Raw genomic sequence first — 25,083 nt, forward strand, 5'->3', positions numbered from 1 at the left:
GGAATAGATTTCAGGGATTAGACCTGATAGACAGAGTGCCTGAGGAACTATGGACGGAGGTCCGTAACATTGTTCAGGAGGCAGCAACGAAATCCGTCCCAAAGAAAAAGAAATGCAAGAAAGCCAAGTGGCTGTCTGATGAGGCTTTACAAGTAGCTCACGAAAGAAGGGAAGCGAAAAGCAAAGGAGAAAGGGGAAGATATACCCAACTGAATGCAGAGTTCCAGAGAATAGCAAGGAGAGACAAGAAGGCCTTCTTAAATGAACAATGCAAAGAAATCGAGGAAAACAACAGAATGGGAAAGACTAGAGATCTCTTCAAGAAAATTGGAGATCTCAAGGGAACGTTTTGTGCAAAGACGGGCATGATAAAGGACAAAGAAGGCAGGGACCTAACAGAAGCAGATGAGATTAAGAAGAGGTGGCAAGAATACACAGAAGAACTATACAGGAAAGATCTGAATGTCCCTGATAGCCATGATAGTGCGGTCACTGAACTTGAGCCGGACATCCTCGAGAGTGAAGTCAAGTGGGCCTTAGGAAGCATTAGTAACAACAAAGCTAGCGGAGATGACAGTATTCCAGCCGAGCTATTTAAAATCCTAAAAGATGATGCTGTTAAAGTGCTGCATTCAATATGCCAACAAATCTGGAACACTCAACAGTGGCCACAAGACTGGAAAAGGTCAGTTTACATTCCAATTCCAAAGAAGGGCAACGCCAAAGAGTGTTCAAACTACCGCACCATTGCGCTCATTTCACATGCCAGCAAGGTGATGCTCAAAATCCTACAAGCTAGGCTTCAGCAGTATGCGAACCGAGAACTACCGGAAGTACAAGCTGGGTTTCGAAGAGGCAGAGGAACTAGAGATCAAATCGCCAACATTCGCTGCATCATGGAGAAAGCAAGAGAATTCCAGAAAAACGTCTATTTCTGCTTCATTGACTACGCTAAAGCCTTTGATTGTGTGGATCACAACAAACTGTGGCAAATTCTTAAAGTGATGGGAGTACCAGACCACCTTACCTGTCTCCTGAGAAACCTGTACGAGGGTCAAGAAGCAACAGTAAGAACCAGACATGGAACAACCGATTGGTTCAAAATTGGGAAAGGAGTACGACAAGGCTGCATATTGTCACCCTGCTTATTTAACTTATATGCAGAGTACATCATGAGAAATGCCGGGTTGGATGAATCAGAGGTCGGAATTAAGATTGCCGGGAGAATTATCAACAACCTCCGATATGCAGACGATACCACCCTAATGGCAGAAAGTGAAGAGGATCTCAATAGCCTCTTGTTGAGGGTGAACGTGGAGAGTGCAAAAGCTGGTTTGAAACTCAACATTAAAAAAACTAAGATCATGGCATCTGGCCCTATCACTTCCTGGCATATAGAAGGGGAAGAAATGGAAGCAGTGACAGATTTTACTTTCTTGGGCTCCAAGATCACCACAGACGGTGACTGTAGCCATGAAATTAAAAGACGCTTGCTCCTTGGGAGGAAAGCTATGGCCAACCTAGACAGCATAGTAAGAAGCAGAGACATCACCTTGCCGACAAAGGTCCGTCTAATCAAAGCTATGGTTTTCCCAGTAGTAATGTATGGCTGTGAGAGCTGGACTATAAGGAAGGCTGAGCGCCGAAGAATTGATGCTTTCAAACTGTGGTGCTGGAGAAGACTCTTACGAGTCCCCTGGACTGCAAGGAGGTCAAATCAGTCCATCCTTAGGGAAATCAACCCTGAGTGCTCATTGGAAGGACAGATACTGAAGCTCAAATATTTTGGCCACCTAATGCGAAGAGAAAACTCCCTGGAAAAGACCCTGATGCTGGGAAAGACTGAAGGCAAAAGGAGAAGGGGACGGCAGAGGATGAGATGGCTAGATAGCATCACGGATGCAATGAATATGAACTTGAGCACGCTCCGGGAGAGAGTGCAGGACAGGAAGGCCTGGCGTGCTATGGTCCATGGGGTCACGAAGAGTCGGACACGACTGAACGACTGAACAACAACAAATGTTGTACTTCAGGAAGATATAAGAACCTTATCACACTCAACAAAATGGAGCCTTCCATGTCCTTCTTTGGGGGCAAGTACATGATGCAAGTACATGCATTCCAAACAGTTTTCTCCAAGGCTGTGGTGAGGAGGAACGTCAAACCTGCACGCCATATGGTGGAAACATCCTCTGTGTGCATTATTACACATTCTTGAGGAAGATAAAGCTTCCAAGACGAATGACTATATATTTAATATGTATGAACTGTCAAAAGTTGAATAAATATACAAAACAGGGTCTATAAAAGCAGGACGTTTGAAGGGCCCCTCAGCAAACTGCCCTCCAATGATTCCCCAGCCACAGATTTATCTGTTGACAGTATTGGGAAATTTACAATTGTGCCCCCCTTCCTCAGGCTACATTGGGGGCATTGTAGGAAATTTAAAATGGCAGCTTGCAAATCCCAGCAGCAACCAAAGGGTGACAGGTGCTGATGCCAGGCATGTATAAAAACAAACCTACAAATAGTATCAGGATAGCATCTTGAAAAGTCTGGCATGGCATCTGTTTCATTTATTGAATTCCATTTATTTTTTTTAATTTAAAATTAGGGCATAATCCTATGCATGTTTAGACAGGGAAAAGTCCTACAATTCCTAGCATGCCCAGCTGGGGCATGCTGGGAGTTGTAGGACATTTTTCTGTCTAAAGATGCATAGGATTGTGCTCTTAGGCTGCCTTGTAGGATGGAACCCTTAACTGGGAAATCAGTGGGCTAATATCTAATAAATGGATGATGATGATGATGATGATGATAGATAGATAGATACTGACATAGGGCATACTGTATATCCAGCCTATAAGATCTGCACTTCAGTAGGTACACCCCAAAACCTTCAACACCTCAATCTATTTATTCAAGGTGCTGACGCAGCAAAGAGAGGCCAGGAGTTAGTGGCCTGTACCTGTAGTTTATCTTGTTTTAGTCACAGTGGGATGTTTACAGTGCAAACACAAGATGTAATGCTGTTTCCATTGGCAATAAACTAGAGATTCTCCCTACCATGATAAATGGGTAAAAATAAAAAACAGAACAAAAGCCTTGGCCATCTTGTCTAAACTAAGTAAAGTTACACACCCACACATACACACACACACCCCACCTGAAGATTTATGAGAAACTTGCCTCCTGCCCCCAAACTTCAGGGGTGTTTTCACACATTCCCCCAAAATGAAGAAAGGGTCTATGCATTTGTTATTATTATCATTCTATTTCCAATGGCATCTTGAAACATGACTACCAAATTTGATCTACTCATATCAACTTACAGATCAGGTGGCAATAATTCCATCTAGGCCACTGAAGTATTGAAGTCAGGGCACTGGGGTAAAACTCTAACATGAGGATTCATTGTGAAAATTGTTAGATGGGACTAAGAGAACCAGATGCTTTATTGGGGGGTGGGGTACATATTACTCATGTAATAACAAACATGAGTTGTTATTATTGCTCATGAAAATAATCTAGTGAAAAGTTAAGTGCTCTGAAGTCACATCTATTTCATTGGGGGGGAAATTAATTATGTGCTTCATTTTCCTCACAGAAATCAATGTTCAAAGTGCTTAAGTTCAGAGGTCTCCAAGAATCATATGCCTTACTGGGCTGTTCCCAGCAGGGCAGGTGGAGCGACAGAGACCATTTCTGCCTCTCCACCCTCCAAATAGCCATTTCCCACTAGATAAGCCTCTGAGAGCTCCTCTTTTATCGCACACCTTTACTGGGGCTTCTGCTTCTGGATTCTTTGTGGGGTTAAGATCGGCTCCATTACATATGTTTACATGTGCTTTGTGGGGGGATTTCCTTTTTCTTCAAGTTCGATATGTTTCATTATACAGCCAATAGATGGTGCTATGGTATAGCTATGATATAGCGAGATTCCAGGAATTCACCAGTTGCTGGAATGCTTCAAAGCATGATGAAATTTTATTGTTGCATTTTCCCCATTAGGAAAAAAGCCAGGATAAAGGTTATAAAGCATGGAAGAGGCCCTGGAGGTTGACAACATCATGTAAAGGGCCCGTAAACCTCCATGAGTGATCAATCATGAGTGCACAATGAAAGCCTCATATCAAGAAGCCCATTGTCTTTCTATCTGGGTTGTGCTGCTGGGGGCAGAGACAGGGCTGAGAGGTCTTTGGATCTGGTGGCTCCATAGCCTCTCCCATTCCTGCCCACTAGCATGCCCCCTCCCACGTTCCTCTCTACCCCCTCTACCATCATAGAAGAATCACCACAGAGGAAGTGCTGTGGAGCCTTTCTGCAGTGGCTGCGAGGGGTGTGTGGGAAATTGGAGCAGGAGTTCCCCCTCTCCCTGAGGTCATATCTACAGCCTGTGGGGGCAGGACCATATTTTATGGCTTCCCAGTAGGGATCTATGGACTGCGTAAAATCTGCTCCATCTGTGTTCTGTGGATTGTCAGGTGCCTTCATTCCATCATCCACCCACAGTCCAGTCAGCTTCTGTGTATACAATGGGGAAGACATCATCTGGCCCTTTGCCTCAGGTGCATAGGAACACAGGAGGTGCCTTATACTGAATCAGATCCTTGGTCCATCTAGCCCAGTATGGTTGACACTGACTGGCAGTGGCTCTCCTGATTCTGGGCCAGGGTTTCAGGTAGGATTCCTTCCTAGCCCTACCTGGAGATGTCTGGGATTGAATCTGGGGTCTTCAGCATGGAAGGCAGTGCTGAGCTACAGTGCTTCCCCTAGTATAGGTAGCAAAGTAACTTAGGCTGGCCCTGGCTGGGAGTCTCATTCTATTTGGCTGTGTGAGGAGAAGCCCCACTGCACAGTGAAAGTTATAGCAGCCCAGGCTACCTGGCAGCACACGCCCTGGAGCAGGGGTGGGGGGGCATTTCCTGTCCTTGATGCAGTCTTTCAAGACCTAGTAAAGCCACACAGGAGGCTCCGCTCTTAGCAGCCTCTAGCCGACCAGAGGGAGGGAGGTCTTCCCTCCAGTCTGCGAACAAAGCCCTCTTCCTGCTGAGCTAATTTAGCCATGATTGGCTCCCTGCCTCACCACCACAACATTGCTCCCCAGGTAAGCCCGGAGCTGCATTAAGCAGCTAAGAGACTGGGCACAACTAATGGGCATGCTCTAGTAAATGACTCCTGAAATCAATATAACTTTTTTCAGATTTACAATTCCTGTTTTTAATCCTTTTGCTGTAACAGTCACTTCAGTTCTGATTTCTTCAAGACAAACTCTAGAAATCAGTCAAATCTGAGGTTCACTGCAAATGTCTGCTCAGTTCTTTTGCAAGCTAAAGCACAGTGACAAGGAAAATGCTAGAATTATAGGGATGGAGCTCTATACTAAAAGAGACCTTCCATAGGGAGGTCCTTACAGGTGATTTATGTTCTTGTGTGCTGGCTGGTGATGTTCCCAATTGGCTTGACAGATGGGAAGGTAGGGACTGAGAGACAGACATTTTTTTTTTTCTTGGGGTTTTGTGCTGCATTTGCCAGGCTTGGGTAAAATGCATGTCATTTGCCTCACTTTTTATGGCCTGTACTTGTTGAATGCCTTATACATTCAGATGTAATGTTTATTTTACAATATCAACACAAGGACTTAATCATCTCCCTACCTATCTTATTGTTAATTTATATGGATCAGGCTGATTGGATTAATTCTGGAAAAATTTCTCATGCCATAGTATTCATTTATTGTTTATATTGTGTGTGTGTGTTTTAGAAAACAAAGTGTTTCATTATCTTTACTTCATTCAGCCAAAACAACCATGTGAGATAGGTCAGTATTATTCTCAATTTTCAGACAGAAACTGAGATCACAATATGGTGATTGTGCAAGGCTACCCAATGACTTAAGTACGATTTGGATCTGTCACTCTAGCTGCTTGAAGTGCCACTTTTTTGTAGAAAAGCAGGGTACAAATAAAATAAATATTCATTGTGCATGAGCTTCCAGGGTGACACATTTTGAAAAACTGGGTTCAGAGGAACATGAGTTCTATTGCTTTCTCCCATTCCTCCACATCCTGGCCAATGATAATAATTAAAAAATTGAAATGTAGGTAAGGGACAAAACATCTAGTTTCTATCTAACTTGCAGAAGAAGACTGGCCACTGAAATGTAAAGAGTGGTGACCAGCACTGAAACAAGAAAAGAAAAAGTAGTGCTCAGGAGACCATTGAAATGAGGAATAACATACGATGGAGAAAGGAACTTGGAGTTGTACAAGGGTGAAAGAGGAAGGAGTTGGGATACTAGAAAGAGCTATTAGTAGAATATTTGGAAAGAAGCACAGAGAATATGACTGGGGCAGAACCAAACTTAATGGGAAGAGGCCAAAGCTCAATGTTAGATAGTGCTTTGCTGAAATCTGTCCTCCATTTTCCTGAAAGATTTTGTCTCCCCACAAAAGAGGTTTCTGTTTTTCCTCCTCATTCTCATTCTCATGGCATTTTATAATCTATATAGAATTTCACAAATACTCAGAAGAAATGCATGGAGTCTGATGCTTTGATTCATGGGGCTGTAACTCTAACCTTGGTGACTTGTAACGCTTGCCTCCAAAACAGGGTGAGCAATATGAATGACCTGGCATCTTCTCCAAGCCAGAGGAAATCGCATTCCTCTCTCCACCTACTCACCTGCCTTTAACCAGTCCTGCTCTCATCTACCCACAAGGCTTCAAACCTGCCCATTTATCTTGCAGATGCTTCCGCTGCAGGGAGAAAGTCATCTGGTGCAAAGAGTGCTGGGGAACATACATTTCTCAGTACTCGCAACATTCACAGCTTAAAGCTGATGTCTAATATATTGACTTATTCCATGAATCACATATCACAAATGGAATACAAATCAAGGACATTATGTTATAATATTTGTGCTGACTCTAGGAAGTAACCTATATTCCCTTTGTAAGATTTCTTTACACTATCATCCAAAACATTCTCAGATAATGAAGTCAAACATATGAGTGAATGGCCTCAACCTTTCCATTTACCCTTTAAAAAAATAGACTTTTATCATTTCATCTTGGTCATCCCATTGTCCATGGCTTGGATCTTATGGTGGTGCTTAATAAATGTGGAAAACACATGGGGGTTTCTGTTGATCCTCCCTGTGCCACATCAAACATCATTCTGGATGGCCCCCCAACCCTCAAGAGCAGCTTTTCAGAGTGTAGAGAGTACAGCAGAAAGAGGTGCAAAAGCCTTATTTTGTGAGAGCTCCTTTCACAGATCTTAGGATCAAAGCTGAAGACATTTCAAATATAATTCCAAACAGCTTTTCCAACGGAATAGTGTGCAATTATTTGTATACTGGCATTTAAATACCTTTAAATTGACCAAATAGCCTTGCTGACCCTACAATAAGTATCTACTGTTCAGTTTGGCTACAACCCAGTGTTTTTATGTGTGTAAGTGAGTGAGAATGAGAGAGAGAAGACGAAGGGAAAATAAATATGCAGTGTTTGTTAGCTCTAAAATATAGGTCTGTCACTTCCTTTTTGCCAGTCCAACTTTTGAGGAAGTGTTATTTCCTGTGGCAATTGCTTAGATGCTTAGAAGGCAATCCTTCCACAAAATATCTTGGGAAAACTAGCAGACTACAGTGATTTGATCCCTTTGCAGCTATATGAATCTGAGATACTGGAAATCTAGACTTGTACCAAGGGATTTTCCATATTACAGGATACTAAAACTTTTCCTTATATATGGATACATTACAATTTACTGCCACTTCATAGGAATTACCTTTCTTTTTTAGCTGTCAGAGAATGTAAGAAAATGCTACATACGGGTCTTTCGAGCAGAATCTTCCACAAAAAGGGAAGAGATGTCTTCATCCACACCTGCTTCATTCTTTGCAATACAGGTATATGCTCCTGTATCTTCATAACGTACGTTGCTAATGTGGACCTCGCTGCCATTAGCTGAGGACAGAATAAGAAAGCATTATGTGAGTTATGATTTTAGTTGTGGTCCCTTGCTTGCAAGATTAAACATGCAGCTTTTGACGTAGCCCAACCCACTTAAACTGTTTGCCTATCCAGGCAGTTTGCCTTCAGGTGTACCTAATCTATCAACAGATGTGTCTGGTTAGTGAAACACACCCTTTCCCTTGCTATGAAGGATCTGAATGACAAAGCAATGCATTTTTTCTACTTTAGTGGCAATGTGGACATTTCACCTTCAGCTAATACATGTGTGAACTCTCAGGTAGGTAATGAGCATTGGGGTATAATCTATATTTAATTTTATTATTTATTTTATTATTTATATACTGTCTTTAAGGGCCATCGTACAGCCCTCTCAAGATGTTTCACACAACATAATTATAATAAAACCATACAAACATATCATTGTAATATATAAAATCAGCATACAATCAGTGTAAAAATGACAAAAACATACTATTTGAAACGAACAGGGGGAAAAAAACAGCAACCATTTAAACATGATCATTTAAAAAAAACTGAGCCAGTTTCAAATTCATCAATAAAAGGTCTTTAAAAACCCAAGGAGATGTTTAAAGGAAGGATCCAAGTGAATTTTCCTGTGGCTGGGATTTCCACAGCGAAGGGGCCACAAAAAGGCACTGCCTTTCCTGCAGGCCACCCTGATCTCTGATGGACTTCACTGGTGGGCTAGAGAGCAGAGCCTCAGCAGCTGATTTGAATAGCCAGACAGGGTGCAGAGGGTCCTTCAAATAACCTGATCCCAAGTCCAGTTCGCGCTCACTGTTGGGCCCCATGCAAGTAACTGTGGAATGTGTTGTGTTTAGGGATGTGTGAGAAATTTGCTCTGTCAAGTTTGTTTGGTTTGTTGTTGTTTTACAGATTTACCCAGTTTACACTTCACAGACCTGAACACAATTTGCCGTCAGAAATACTTGCGAGGCATTCTTCAAACCAAACAAAAAATGCATTCAACAACAGGCAAACATTTGAAAGAATGAGCAAGGATAAATGTGTACATTTCCAAAATGCACAGGCACCTGCTTTAGTCAATGGGTGCATGCTTCCCCCCAAAATGTGTAGGTTTAAAACTGCATGCAGAAATGTGTACATCAATGCATACATTACAGAAAATGTGTATGAATTTCTCTACAGATTTGGCTTAAAAAAAAAAGAGAGAAAGAAAAAAAAAAGAACAATCGCAAACCCATGTGAAAACATGATGGAATAAGCTTGACCTTAAAAACCCAACACTCTCAGCAAGAGCAAGATTGACAGATCTGTCTATCCCTAGATGTGCCTTGTGGCCTGCCTGTACTCATGCACTGTTGGTGTGGACTATCACTTCCATGTGGGAGGGCTGTGATTTCCTTAATCATGGTGATGTTTCCCCATGAAAAATAAAATGACATATTCACAGAAATTGCAGTGGCAGAATATATACCCCATATGGAGGTTCACACACTCAGCACACATTCATGCAGCCCAGCAACAAGCCAACTGGGAGCCCTGTGTGTTCCTCAGGTACTCGCAGGGCTGCAGTCAAGGGTGAACCAACCAACCCCCTGTGATAAAGATGAAGAGAAGAGCTTGAGGCTGGATGTTAGTTGAAGAATGCAGAAATTCTGCAGAGCCCAAAGTCTATGTATCAGACTGTGTTCTGGTCCCCAGACAACTGCAGTTCTAATGAGAGGTCTGCTGGACTGTATCTAGTGCCCTGGAAATATAGGAACATCTCTTTCTATAAACACCTCACTAAAGATCCTTAAGTCTGGCAGCATGAGATTTGCCATTGGTTTTTCCTGATAGCATAGTAACACCTGGTATCAAAGATCTTCAGGCTTATTAAGTAGGCTACATTACTGATTAAAGCGGGGATGTGTTAGTTGGTGAGACCAGCCAAGTAAGACCTTTCTGTCACTTACTGTTTCAGTAATTCACCTCTAAATAAATGATAGTATGCTTGAAGCCATGATATGTTGGACTGCCTCTAATATGCAAATATGGTGTGGATTTTTTTTTTTTAAAGGCCAAGCTACATGGCATGCCTCACATGTGAGAGTCCATGCCAGGGGAATCCCACATGTGCATGTGGGGAGGACAGTAAATATTGGGGGACTGGATCGTATATAATTCCTTATAATAGTGAACTCGGGTGCTTGAATGTTGATGGGATGGAGATAAAATGGGTCGACTAAGAAACAAGAGGAAGGTATCAGTCTGTTCAGGGGAACAGCCAAGGTATGAAGAAATACAAAACATTTTTAAAGAACAAGTGTACTTCCCACCCACCCCCACCCACCCCAATGAGACTGAGCATACTCAATGGCTTCCAGGAACTACACAATGTTGAGTGACAGCTGGAAGAGAAAAATGGAAAATGAAGGGGGGGGGGAAGAATGCATCAGCTGGCTTGCATGGGCTTGTTACAGCTTATATTACCCTGAAAGAGTAATATGGCTGGCTGGAAGCTTGAACAGAACCACACTTGTTAGGAGGTGAGGATACACTGCAAAATATTGTTGCAGAACGCACTTACAGAACCCTAATATCTCTAGCAACCAAGCCTTGAGGTGATGCTGGGGCAGCCCCACCAATAAGAAATAGTTCAGCATGCCCAATTATTTCAAAACGTTCTGTTTGAAGTCATAGAATCATAGAATAGTAGGGTTGGAAGGGGCCTACAAGGCCATCGATTCCAACCTCCTGCTCAATGCAGGAATCCAAGTCAGAGCACCCCTGACAGATGGCTGTCCAGCCTCGTCTCGAATGCCTCCAGTGTGGGAGAGCCCAATAAGTCCATCAGCATGCTTGGTTTTTAAGAACTTGCCATTTTTACTATTTCAAATGTCATGCACTTTACTATGGTAACAGTTCCTAAAATGTTATATACTATGGTAACAATTCCTACAAGGTTATTAGATACATTCTCTCAATATGCTAAGGCGAGCTGAAAACAGCTATGGGCAGAGAAGTAAGATGGAAGAAATATAATGGGTTACTTGTAGACCCCAAAGCTGTCAGCTTTCCTTATGAGGTGGTGGAATTGAGACATCACACCTGCTGCTCAAGGCTCTGCCTGAAGGCCTGATAAATAAATCACACCAGTATGAAGGTTCACATTGCTCTCTGAAGTCTTTGAGTGAACATAAAAAAGACATGCCTATGCCTTTAGAAACTTATTAAAACATTATTAAAATGTGCTCCTTTACCTTGAAGGGTTAACTGTTTGGATAACTTTGGAGTTATATCAATTCCATTCTTCAACCAGCCAAGTATTGGATTGGGGATACCCTCAGCATGGCATCGAAGGCTAGCTGTCACGCCTGGCTCCCTGGCTTGGCTTTCAGGAAAGACTCTTATCACCGGTGGAACTGAACAGACAAAAGCATAGTACATCAGATGAATGCAAATTATTAAATAATATAAACATGTTTTAAAGTAATCAGTGATAATTGATATGGGCAAAATGGAGGAGCAATGTGATATCTTACCTGCACATTTGAAACCATAAGACATTCGGTTCCACTGTACAATCACATTTATGAAACAACACCAGTTTCATGGTAAAGGTAGGCATGCAAGGGCATTTGCCACTTGGCTGCATGTCCAGGGGCAATTGCGATCTGCCTGACATGGGCAGCCTTTTCCCCCTCCCAAATAGTGCCCCTCTGAACAACGGTGTGCCATCACCTGCAGTGCCACTCTGAGGGACATTTACAGCTCATCATTAAAGGGTGTGGCAGGCTGCTGCAGAGCATGCCACACAGTGAATCCATGGCTTGAGTTTTAGCATGATTAAAAACAGGGGGATTAAAAAGTCCTTGGACCCCTTATATATTGCTGTAGATAAAGAACCCCCCTACCCAGATGTCATTCAACTTTCCTTCCCCTCCCCCCAAAAGTGCCCCCCACCTTTGGGGACACACACACACAGAACTCTGGTGAGGGACATTTGATTCATTCCTACAGTGAATGGTATTCTATTCCCACTTACATCATAGTAATTATTCCTAAATTTGCATTTTATACATATACATTCACATATGCATTTTGTTTCAAGTTTTGAACATTCATGTCCTCCTTTGTCGACTTTTTGATGATCCATTCATGGCCAGCCCTACCATTAAGGACAGTGAGGCAGCCATCTCAGGTAGCAGATGCTGAGGGGTGGGGACCAGCAGCAAGGTGATGAAGGACATAGTTGTGTCTCCTGACTCCCGCACAGCCTGCCTAGTGCTTCCTAAGCTAGCCTGCTGTTCTCAGCTGCAGTAGAAGACACTGTCCCACTGCCAGTGTTGAGATAAGATTGGTCAGCTCATTTGGCTTCTATACATGGAAATGAGAGAGGCACCATCTTGTTCTTTGCCTGAGGCAGAAAAATGTCATGGGCTGGCTCTGCACTTCCTCTTTTTTGACAAAGCAAGACTGCCCACCCTACATGGGTGCAGAGATCATACTATAACACTGGGGCAACCAATAAGAAACTCTACTGCTTCTTGTAGATGTTCTAGCTAGTGATGTTGCCAAGTTTTGGAAATGTGTGGGGGTATTCTGAACCCTATGGACATCTCTACACCTCCAGTTTATTGCACATTCATGATTGGCCACTCACTGAATTCTGCGGGTCCATTACATGATGTTGTCATTGTCCAGACATTATCCCACCATTTCCACCACTTATCCTGTGTTTTCCTCAAACAGAAAAAAATGTGGTCTTTTTTCAAATATGTGCAAATGGAGCTCTAAGACCTCCCTGTGTATTTCTCCCCTAGGGTGAATGAACTGCTGTGTGTTGGCGGCTGTGGGTGGTTGTTTTGAGTTGTTGGGGGTATGGTCATGATGGCGAAGGCAATGACGATGGGCTATGGGGGCATGTCGCCTCCCCGTGGTTGCGCCACTTTGGGTCCTTGCCATTTTGGGCCTGCAGCATTCTGAACAAGGCAGCAGGTCAGCAGAGTGGCAAGGCGGCAGAGCAGCAGGTTGGCAGAGCAGCACGCCGGCCTTCTGACTTGCCAGGACACCCCTCTGCTGTGCATTCCCAGCAAGTAAATGGCAAGATTGTCAAAGACATTGCATAGGGAGGCAGGGGGAGATTGTGCGGAGGGGGACTGTCTGAGTGACAGTCCCCACCCACCAGTAATGTGCAAGGGGAGGGAAAGGGGCAGGAACTAGGGAGTAGCCATCACTGCATCCCAAATATGTATAATGCTTTTTTGCGGAAAGATGCCAGTGCCTCTGAGCAGCATCACCACCCTCATGAGAAGGAAAGAAATGAAAAATAACATGAAGGGGACAGCCATCTAAAGAGAATGACCCAGTCCTGCACTGATAGGGAAAGAACCAGCATTGATGTAGAATTCTCCACCTGTGTGGTGGAGCCCTATAGTTCAGAAGTACTGTAACTGGACTTTTTTACAGTCCCATAAATAGACCGTTAAGGGCTAGTCCATTCTGTTTTTCCCAAGCTTATATTTCAATAGTAGAAAATGGGGAGGCTGCTGCTCAGGCCTTGATTAGACTCAAGAGTCTTCCCAGGAGGAAGTTCAAAGCAAACAGAGCACCAGGAATTGCAATTTCCCTGAATTTGGGAACAAGAAACCCTTATTGCGGGGAAAACTAGGGACAGTGAAGGGCTGAGATTTCAAAGGATAATTCACTAAAAAGATCAGAAAAAACAAACCCATTCTGAATCAAGATAGGAAGAGTCTGTCCATCTCTTGTTCTAACATCCCCAAACTATAAAACCTGGAGTAGAGTCCTCAAAAAAGCATCACATTGATCATCTATCTTTCACTGAAAATTGTTGTTTCCTTGTGTGGTACTTTGGAGGGTTGTTTTTGCCATAACTTTCCAAGCTCAACACACTGGGAATCTATTCGCACATAACTAAGTGTTTCACATGACAATTTAACCAATTGCATCTACATCTTACGCAAGCAATATTCTTCAAAAGAAAATGCAGGATGCAATAAGATAAGCTAATAACGTGCACTGGTCATATGGAACTCATTCATAGTTGGGTCCTCTTGTGGGTGCAGTTCTCTCACACTACAATACCTGCCCCCTTTCTGCCAAAGCCTATGGTCAGTGAGCTTTATTTGTAAAATATGACCAAGCATCTTATATGTGGTAGTAGTCAAAAGTCCATCTATGCAAAGTCAAAACAAGAGATCACTACCCAACCCAAGCCAAGATGAATCAATGTAAACTCAATGAAATGATATTGTATTTTTTTAATTGGATGCACTCATTCTTAAATGAAAGGATAAGTCTGTCATGGACTAGCAACACCCTGCTCCATGAGTGGAAGTCAAAAAAGGCAAAATAATGTGCCCACACTCCTTTTTGACCTTCCCTTCCTGTAGTCTTTTGTCTTGTGCTGCCACCAGGTAGAAATCGTTTTTCCTTTGTCTGCCTCCACCAAACCAGACTCAGAATTAGAGGTTTTGGGTATCACCTTTAGGTAAGGTGTGCGGGGTGGGGTGGCTGTAACCTCCCTGCTAAGTTTCTGTTATCTGAGTTAATACAATTTTCTCTCTCCTTCTCTGAATTTTTGTTGAACCTCACAATCTTCTACTCCTCTAAGCACATCTTCCTGACCTCTATATTCTAATTAAATTTTTGACCTCTAAACTATTAATCTTTTGGCTGAAACAGACTAATATATACACTGAAAAAGATTTAACTCCATAATATCCTAAAACCAAACTAGATACAAAAATGGATAGCTCTGTTCCTTCACAATGCCTCTTTCAGATGACATTTAGGGATGTTCTAAGATTTTGATCCTTGTTCTTCAATAAGGTGGTTCATCTACGTTCAGATCTCTCCACTGACAGTGATACAATTGCTCGGTTTGAAATGCATATTTTGACAGACAATACACATTTGAATGAGATTTTTTGTGTTGTGCACGTATTTTCTCCCCAAAATGCATATTACTGAAGAAGTAGGACAAACTGGATTTACGAATTATTATGTGCAAAACTGACATGGTCTGGAAACAGACTGATTTGTCAATCCTTAATGACATTATGCAAGAAAGCAAAGTGGCTGTCTGATGAGGCTTTACAAGTAACTGAGGAAAGAAGGGAAGTGAAAAGCAAGGGAGAAAGGGGAAGATATATCCAACTGAATGCAGAGTTCCAGAGAATAGCAAGGAGAGACAAGAAGGCCTTCTTAAATGAACAACGCAAAGAAATCGAGGAAAACAACAGAATGGGAAAGACTAGAGATCTCTTCAAGAACATCGGAGATCTCAAGGGAACAGTTTGTGCAAAGACGGGCATGATAATGGACAAAGAAGGCAGGGACCTAACAGAAGCAGATGAGATGAAGAAGAGGTGGAAAGAATACACAGAAGAACTGTACAGGAAAGATCTTAATGTCCCTGATAGCCATGATAGTGCGGTCACTGAACTTGAGCCAAACATCCTCGAGAGTGAAGTCAAGTGGGCCTTAGGAAGCATGACTAACAACAAAGCTAGCAGAGATGACAGTATTCCAGCTGAGCTATTTAAAATCCTAAAAGATGATGCTGTTAAAGTGCTGCATTCAATATGCCAACAAATTTGGAACACTCAGCAGTGGCCACAAGACTGGAAAAGGTCAGCTTACATTCCAATTCCAAAGAAGGGCAATGCCACAGAGTGTTCAAATTACTGTACAATTGCGCTCATTTCGCATGCCAGCAAGGTTATGCTCAAAATCCTACAAGCTAGGCTTCAGCAGTATGTGAACTGAGAACTACTGGAAGTACAAGCTGGATTTCGAAGAGGCAGAGGAACTAGAGATCAAATCGCCAACATTTGCTGCATCATGGAGAAAGCAAGAGAATTCCAGAGAAACATTTATTTCTGCTTCATTGACTAAACTAAAGCCTTTGATTGTGTGGATCACAACAAACTGTGGCAAATTCTGAAAGAGATGGGAGTACCAGACCACCTTACCTGTCTCCTGAGAAACCTGTACGAGGGTCAAGAAGCAACAGTAAGAACCAGACATGGAACAACCGATTGGTTCCAAATTGGGAAAGGAGTACGACAAGGCTGCATATTGTCACCCTGCTTATTTAACTTATATGCAGAGTACATCATGAGAAATGCCGGGTTGGATGAATCACAGGTCGGAATTAAGATTGCCGGGAGAATTATCAACAACCTGAGATACACAGATGATACCACCCTAATGGCAGAAAGCGAAGAGGATCTAAAGAGCCTCTTGTTGAGGGTGAAAGAGGAGAGTGCAAAAGCTGGTTTGAAACTCAACATTAAAAAAACGAAGATCATGGCATCTGGCCCCATCACTTCCGGGCATATGGAAGGGGAAGAAATGGAAGCAGTAACAGATTTTATTTTCTTGGGCTCCAAGATCACCGCAGACAGTGACTGCAGCCATGAAATTAAAAGATGCTTGCTCCTTGGGAGGAAAGCTATGGCAAACCTAGACAACATAGTAAGAAGCAAAGACATTACCTTGCCGACAAAGGTCCGTCTAATCAAAGCTATGGTTTTCCCAGTAGTAACGTATGTCTGTGAGAGCTGGACTATAAGGAAGGCTGAGTGCCAAAGAATTGATGCTTTCGAACTGTGGTGCTGGAGAAGACTCTTACGAGTGCCCTGGACTGCAAGGAGGTCAAATCAGTCAATTCTAAAGGAAATCAACCCTGAGTGCTCATTGGAAGGACAGATACTGAAGCTCAAATATTTTGGCCACCTAATGCGAAGAGAAAACTCTCTGGAAAAGACCCTGATAATGGGAAAGACTGAAGGCAAAAGGAGAAGGGGATGGCAGAGGATGAGATGGCTAGATAGCATCACTGATGCAATGAATATGGACTTGAGCACACTCTGGGAGAGAGCGCAGGACAGGAAGGCCTGGCGTGCTATGGTCCATGGGGTCACGAAGAGTCGGATACGACTTAACGACTGAACAACAATGGTATAACTGCTACGTGTAGATTCAGCCCAAGTCCCTTTTCCTTCTCTCTCTCTCTCTCTCATCATCATCATCACCATCACCATCATTTATCCTTCATAATCAGCCAGCTGAAAGAAACCAGAAGGGAACGCAAAGAATACCTTCAGGGTCATTAATAATATAACCCTATGCATGATTACTCAAAAGTAGGCACCACTGAGTTCAATAGGACATATTCCCAAGTAAATCTGTATAGAATTACAGCCTAGATTATATAATGAAGAATACTGGATTTAAAATACAATAATAAAAAGAACAACAGTATCTTCTTTTGGCTTTAATGCAATGATCGCAATCCAGAGGAACATCATGGGGTAATTGTTCCCTGTGCAAGTACAGCACCTACATGTAAAGCAAGCAATCCACATAGGATTTACAGGGCCCTGTTTCCCCTCCTCGCTGAGAACACATACAAAGACAGCTGAACGAAGAGGTCTGTGTGCAGTATCCCCATCTGACAAGTAAAGTTGCTTGAGCTCTGCTCCAAGGAGGATTGTTTGTGCCCAATTAAAATAAGGCAAATGTCATTTTTCTGATGGTTTACAGGAATATTGTTCACAATTTTTGTATGAGTAAATTTAACTAGAAGAGTCAAAATCAATACATATTTATGAGGGAAAAAATCACATTTCATGGCTGGGTGGCAAGCACTGGATTATATTGAGTCATTTCTGACTGTACTATTACATCAGCTGGGATTTAAGACAAAGCTGTTGTGTGATGTAATTGTAAAACAGAAGTTGTCATATACAAATGTACATCTGCTTTAACAATAAAGCTCTCTAATTAAAATGAATTGCTTACTCCCATCTCTTCATATTATTTACTTCCACTGTGTTTCCAACAGAACCCTATTAATTAATTTTTAATACTTAGATCATCTGACACTGTGCTCTTTCCAGAGATAAATGCAGGCATGGAAGTGAAATGTCACTAACTATCACAGGACAAATCCCAGTGTTACAGTTTATTTTTTATAGTTTATAGCTCACAGTGCCTTCCCCAACTTGTTGTCCCCCAGTAGTTTTGGACTCAGCTCTCACCAGACCCAGCCAGCATGGCCAATGGTAAGGAATTTTGGGAGTTGTAATCCCAAACACCTGGAAGGCACAAAGTTGGGAAAGGCTGGTTTACAATCTAAGAGAATCCAGTTTATCTCCTGGGTGCAGGAATACATGCATACAGCTCTTTGCACAAATTTACCACTCTATATGCATGAGATGGGGTCTGACATGTGGGGTTTGGCAGGTCATTATCTACATACAGAGTCCAAATTAAGTGTGTGTGTGTGTGTGTGTGTGTGTGTGTGTCCAGATTCTGTTTAATGGGGTAATATGCTATCTAAATAACTTATAAAAGCTAAGGTTTACACTTTTTGTTATTGTGGCCTTATATAGGCATTTTGGACTTGTATCTAATTCTGACAACATTCTATACCGTATGTCCAATGTATCCTTTAAACAGGATATAAAACATAACTCTAAAATGATGTCCATGCTCTTAAAACATCATTTCTCCTCATAACCGTATGACCTACCCAAACTACTGGAACACTGGTAATTGATCTAGACCCATTTTCTCTAATAATAGGTAAGCCATCATTGCTTCCACATACAAAAAAATATAATGATCCACAACATCATTATCCTCCCAGGATTTCATATCCTCAAATAAATGTATATCTTCCATTTCTTGGTTATAACATATTGCTGTTAGGGTTGACATACCAGAGCATTTTTCTCTCTTAAATTTATGCCGTACTGAATGCAGGGTTTTCACACATGGTTTAGATTCAGCTTCATTTAGATCATTTTGACTGATACGCTATAAACAGGATGACCATATGTCCTCTTTTACAGAGGATAGCCCTCTATTTGAAGACCTGCCAGAGGACTATCCTCTATTTTGAAGGCATTCTGTATTTTAAGAGTTGTCCATTCCAAGTCTGATATAAAGATAAAGAACCATCAGAAGGAAGAGCTGGGCTGTGAAGCTGCCCATCAGCAGCACCTAGACAGCACACTGAGGAAGACACAGGTCACCACCTGGTCAATCTTCCACACTATGGTGAGATGTACTGCATTTCTTTTTAAATTATTTAAACATTCTAAACTTGCATATATACTTATAAATTAGCACATGTACGTTTAATACAAATCAGTGTCCTTTTTGGTCCTCTTTTTGTTGACTCATAAGTGGTCACCTAGTTAAAAATATATTTAAGAGCTGTAGCAATATTTTGTTTTTCTAGCACCTGACCTATTTCTGTAAAAAAACCCAGGTTTTCAAATGGCTTTGTATTAGGTAATACCATTTTATTTTAGAAACTAAAGTAGGAGTTGCAACTCAACACATTTTCCCCAGCTGTACAAAATCTAAGACCATTTTTTTGCTATTTTGTTATCAGTGAAGAAGTCACCAACAGTGGAGTGTACAAAAAAATAAATAAATCAGATTCATGGGAGAATATTTATTTTTATCACATACATTCTACCAAGCCAAGAGTTGTTAACTGAACCGATCCAGCCAGATCTTGTTTTACTTCCCCCAAAAGATTGTCATGCTTAAATTGTGCTAGCTCTTCCAGATTAGGAGTAATCCAAGTATCTATATATCTTATTGATGTTTTTCTCTATGGAATAAAGCAAACTTGTGCTTTTGTTTTTAATTTTATTTTCTATATTTAGATTTGACTAGATTTACTCTATAGCCAAAAGTGGAGAATGCAAAAGTTTTGAAACTTTTCAAGGTTTGAAACTCAACATTAAAAAAATGAAGATCATGGCATCTAGGGATGGTGGAGAATTTCTCCACGAATCTCGGGGAGGCCAAACGCCAATGCATTCGGCCCCCCGAAATTGGCGGTGAAATTCTCCGCCACCCCCCCGCCACCCCCCCGGGATGGGACTTACCTCCCTCGAATGTCCCTCTCGGCAGCAGGTCCCGGCGGCGGTTCGGCAGCGGTTCGGCGGGGGTGGGGGCGGCAGCCGGTCTTCCGACTGGCTGCCGCCGCCGCCATTACAAACTGAATGTTAAAAAAAACACACACACGTGATAGGCTACGTAACGATTTACGTAGCCTATCACGGCTAGATTTCCAAAGTCAGCCATGATAGGCTACGTAAATCGTTACGTAGCCTATCACGTGTGTGTGTTGTTGTTTTTTTAACATTCACTTTTTTATTTTGTGGCCGGGGAGACGGGGCGCTTCTCCCCGGCCTGAATTTCGGCTGGGCGAGGCGGGGCGCCTCCCGCCCGGCCTGAACTTCGGGGGGAGAACCGAAGCGCCTCCCGCCCACTGCAAAGTAAGCTGCGGGACCAGGTAAGTGACTTTTGTACATCCCTAATGGCATCTGGCCCCATCACTTCCTGGCATATAGAAGGGGAAGAAATGGAAGCAGTGACAGATTTTATTTTCTTGGGCTCCAAGATCACCACAGATGGTGACTGTAGCCATGAAATTAAAAGACGTTTGCTCCTTGGGAGGAAAGCTATGGCACACCTAGACAGCATAGTAAGAAGCAGAGACATCACCTTGCCGACAAAGATTCATATAATCAAAGCTATGGTTTTCCCAGTAGTAACGTATGGCTGTGAGAGCTGGACTAGGACTATAAGGGAGGCTGAGCTCCGAAGAATTGATGCTTTCGAACTGTGGTGCTGGAGAAGACTCTTATGAGTCCCCTGGACTGCAAGGAGGTCAAATCAGTCAATCCTAAAGGAAATCAACCCTGACTGCTCATTGGAAGACAGATACTGAAGCTGAAGCTCAAATATTTTGGCCAGCTAATGCGAAGAGAAAACTCCCTGGAAAAGACCCTGATGCTGGGAAAGATTGAAGGCAAAAGGAGAAGGGGATGGCAGAGGATGAGATGGCTAGATAGCATCACTGATGCAAAGAATATGAACTTGAGCACACTCAAGTGGAGAGAGTGGAGGACAGGAAGGCCTGGCGTGCTATGGTCCATGGGGTCATGAAGAGTTGGACACGACTGAACAACTGAACTACAACAATTCTATAGCCAAATGTTTGACAAGATATTTATAGGGATGGCGGAGTATTCCACCACGGATTCCAGTGACTACATAAATATTGATGTAGGCCAGAACGGCGAAAAATAAAGAAATGCAAATAGCGTCCCCTAAGCTATTTGCGTTCCCCCTTTTTTTCGCCATTTTATCTTATGTAAATATTGACATAAGATAAGTCGGCGAAAAATAGGCCATGCAAATGGCGGCCGCCGTAGCCGCCTCCATTTGCGTACACTGTGGGTTTTTCTTTTTCTTTTTTTAAGTTAGCCATGATAGGCTACGTAAATTTTTACGTAGCCTATCATGGCTGTCTAGCTGGACGCAAACGGTGGCCACTACGGCGGCCACCATTTGCGTCCGCACCAGGCCGTCTGCAGCCGGAAATCCAGCTGTAGATGGCCCTGGCCACAGAGCGGAGCCGGCTGTCGAGGATTCTGGGCAGGAGGATCGGATCGCCTCCCCCCCCCATCAAAGATTCCGCGAGGAGGGATGGAGCAAAGGTAAGTGAGTTTCGTACATCCCTAGATATTTAAGCAGTTCATTAAGTCTTGGTAAAGACTTTTCTGCCTCATTTATAAACAGAACCTCACCTGCATATAAATTATTACACATTTTTTCCTCTACTTGAATACCTCCTATACTTAAATCGTCTCTTATTGTAATGTCAACATTGCTACAGACATATAGAATCACCTGCCAACATGATAGCAAGACCCCTAAGAGCAGTCAGAAAATCATCTGGATCCATCAGCCTTCTGGGGTGGACCATCTTAATTGGTCCTCAGCCCTGAGAGGCTCAGAGTCCCAGTAAGTCCCAGTAAGTCTAAACCCCACCAGGTAGTGATCTGTCCATGATAACAGAATTATATAAAGTTTCTCCACCCCCTGCTCATCACTATCCCAACCAGCACACATTCAAAGTTTGCCCTGCCAAATGAGTGGGCCAGATATCAGTTGGGACAGACACGTGGTTGCCATAGAGGTTACGAAATCTTGAGCCACTCCAAACAAGGTGGCATAAGCATGTATGTTGAAGTCCTTCAGCACAAGAAGCTGGGGAGATGCCAGCACCACCCCTGAGACCACCCCAGCTGGCTCAGGAACCAAGACTTTGGGGCAGTGGGGCAGCCACTAACCAACAGATTTGCTGTTCTTTCCTGAACAGTGACCTTCATATACACACACTCAAAACTACAAGACCACCAGATGGAACACCTGGTCAGAGCACAGAATGACAAAAGACCACTGAGAGACCAACACACACACACACACATATGCAGTTTAACAAATTTAATTATTTCCAAGTTTCTTCCAGTTCTTTATAAACCTCCAATGAACATGATTTTTTAAAAATGTTCTTTCTCAAGGTGTTGAATCTGGGAGATTGAATCTATTACCTGTTGCTCTCTTTTCTTTTAAAATAAAGTTATTTATCTAGGGAAGGGTGAGAAATTTGTTAGGTTCGCATTTTTATGCAAGATTATCCAATTTCCACTTCCTGGAACAAAACACAGACACAAACACAATTTGTAGTCAACAATCCATTCATTTCTGTGTTTGTGATGCATTTTGCAAAACAAACAAAAAATGGAAAACATGACTGCATTTGAAAAGTATGCATAGGAAAATGTGTATATTTAAAAATGAGCAAAAACAGGCTTAAATCAATGGAAGCATGTATACAAAAATGTGTACATCTGAAAAATGTGACAAATGCACACATTTTGCAAAATACACACAAAAATATGTACTGCAAAATAATGCTTACAATCTGATGTGCAACTAGGGCCAAATGGGTCTACTGGAGGAGACATTAGAACCTGTACAATATCAAGCTTGACAGATTCACCCATTCCTATGTATATCGGGATGTTAAGATAAAATATTTTTCAATAGTTGTAACTATTATTATTATTATTGTACGCTGCCCTGGAGGGCTTCTGCCCTGAAAGGTTGCCAAGAAAAATAGGGCTGTGAACCGCTTCAGTCTGAGGCCTGAACCCCAAGTCAAAGGGCGCTGCTTCGGGTCACTTTGAGCCCCGTCTGAAATGAAGTTGAGGGGGCACGAAGTGACGCAGAGCGAGTCAGGGGCTCTCCAAAGCTCTTGGTGCACTTTGGAGCTTTGGCACCCCCGGCCCAGCCACACCAGCACCTCCAGATCCTTACCTGAGCTGCCCACCTCCACTGCTGCCTTCTCTGCCACCTCCACTGCCGCCACCTTCACCACCGTCACCACCTTCTCCTCATCCTCCACCTTCACTACCATCATTGCCGCTGCTGCCTTCTTCTCTGCCGCCGCCATCGCCACCTCCAGGTCCTGAGGCCTGGATGAGCACCGACTGTTATTGCAGGGAGTCGCCATTTTTAAAATAGCAACTTCCAGGAACATGCAGAAAGCTACCATTTTAAAAATGATGACTCCCTGCAATAACAGTCGGTGTGTGTCCAGGCCTCACAGGAGTTGGCAGCGGTGATGGCGGCAGCAGTGGCGGTGAAAGTGGAGAAGGAGGCGGTGAGGAGACGGTGGTGGCAAAGGCAGCAAAGGCAGAGAAGGTGGTGAAGGAGAAGGTGGCAGCAGAGGTGGAGGAGGAGGAGGTGGCGGCAGCAAGGTAAGGAGTTGGGGGGTTGCACAGGGGTGTCGGGGGGGGACCTGAAGCGGGGTTCGGCATCTGAATCCCGCTTCGGGTTCAGGACTGAGTTGGGTCAGGCCCTGCCCAAATCAGCCCAAGACAAATTGGGCCCGCCTCCAAAGCTACGAAGCAGCCTCCAAGTCGGATTGGGGGGGATCTCTGCACAGCCCTACCAAGAAATATTTTAAATAAACAAATAACTCTAGCCTCTCTCAAAGTAATTTTACTTAAGTCTTATTCCCAAGGCAGAAGCATCTACTTTGATAGATTTCCTTTTTTAACAGAACAATCCTATGTGTTTCTACTCACAAAAACCCTATGGGATACCCTATTCAACTTAGTAGGACTTCCCAGGTAAGTGTATATAGGATTGCAGTTGTGCTGCCCATAGCAAACGCTAATTAACACCTCACTTCCAGGTTTTGTACACATGCTGCACTATCTTAATCACAGATCAATTGCAGTTCACAATTTTAAAACAATTTTAAAACAATTAAATACAACCATTTTTAAAATATACGACTCCAATAAAATACAGATAAAAACAGCAGAAAAAAAGCAGATAAAAGCCTGGGAGGGGTCACGGGTGATGATGTGGATCATGGGGTGGTGGTGGAAGGGAATCCTTGCCCTTGCATGTTTTGCTTTGAGTGACATTGGAACTGGAAGGGGAGTGTTGGGGTTTGGGGGATATTTAAGCTGGGGAGGCTGCAGAGGTGGCCTTGGGACTACTTTTTTTAAGGGGTGGGGGTGGGCCATGGGGTTGATGTGGGTCATCCTCCAAGTCCTGGGGGAGTAAAGGCATCTTTAGCTAGAAGTTTGCTTAGGTAAAAGGGGATTGCAAGCCAGAAAGCAGGTAGCCCTGCCATTTCAGTGCCTGAGGGCTATTTTGCAAATTCTTTAGTCCAGCTTCCTCACACAGGGTATTTGGCTCAATAAAAAGCTGTAGTCAACCAGTGAATTCTTATTGGGTGTAGCAGTAACCAGTGCTTGCAAACACTTAGCACATGATCTTTTTAGGTACCTGAAAAAAATGTTTGGGCTTGGGTGTATAGCTAAAAATGGTAATGTGCATGGTGGCGCAGAATGCACCTCAGTTTGAACTCAAGTCTGCAGGGAGATGCCTTTGGCAGGGATTGCTAAAAGAGGATGGGTATGTCTGCACCATAGTAGTTCTCTGGGGTAGCTGTAATAGGGCATGTTGCTTACTTGTTTGTGGGTAGAGATGGCGTGGGTGTCCGCTTCCATCTGAGGAGTGAGGAATGCTGGGAGTGGTAGGACTTTTTTCTGTCTAAACATGCATTGGATTGTGCCTTTAATGTTGTTTTGCATTAGAAACAGCAACAACACAGACACAGGTACACACTCATACATCAAATAGGGATTTCAGAGAATTCTGCCACGGATCTAGGTGAGGCTGAATGCCAGTGCATTCGCCCCCC

At 43.0% G+C, this 25,083-nt stretch overlaps 1 protein-coding gene across 1 annotated transcript in view; it reads right to left on the reverse strand.

The window, feature by feature from the left end:
* Nucleotides 1-25,083, reverse strand: part of FSTL5 (follistatin like 5) — a 683,196-nt gene that overhangs the window by 108,772 nt on the left and 549,341 nt on the right. The window contains exons 9-10 of the mRNA XM_084856378.1: nt 11,210-11,371; nt 7,839-7,973 (exon numbers count right to left, since the gene is read on the reverse strand). Coding sequence (XP_084712504.1) covers nt 7,839-7,973; nt 11,210-11,371 — 297 coding nt within the window. The remainder of the gene's footprint in view (nt 1-7,838; nt 7,974-11,209; nt 11,372-25,083) is intronic.

Source organism: Heloderma suspectum, chromosome 5 (assembly GCF_057233095.1).
Source record: "Heloderma suspectum isolate Gila_16-S chromosome 5, 16-S_ref, whole genome shotgun sequence".
NCBI lineage: Eukaryota > Metazoa > Chordata > Lepidosauria > Squamata > Helodermatidae > Heloderma > Heloderma suspectum.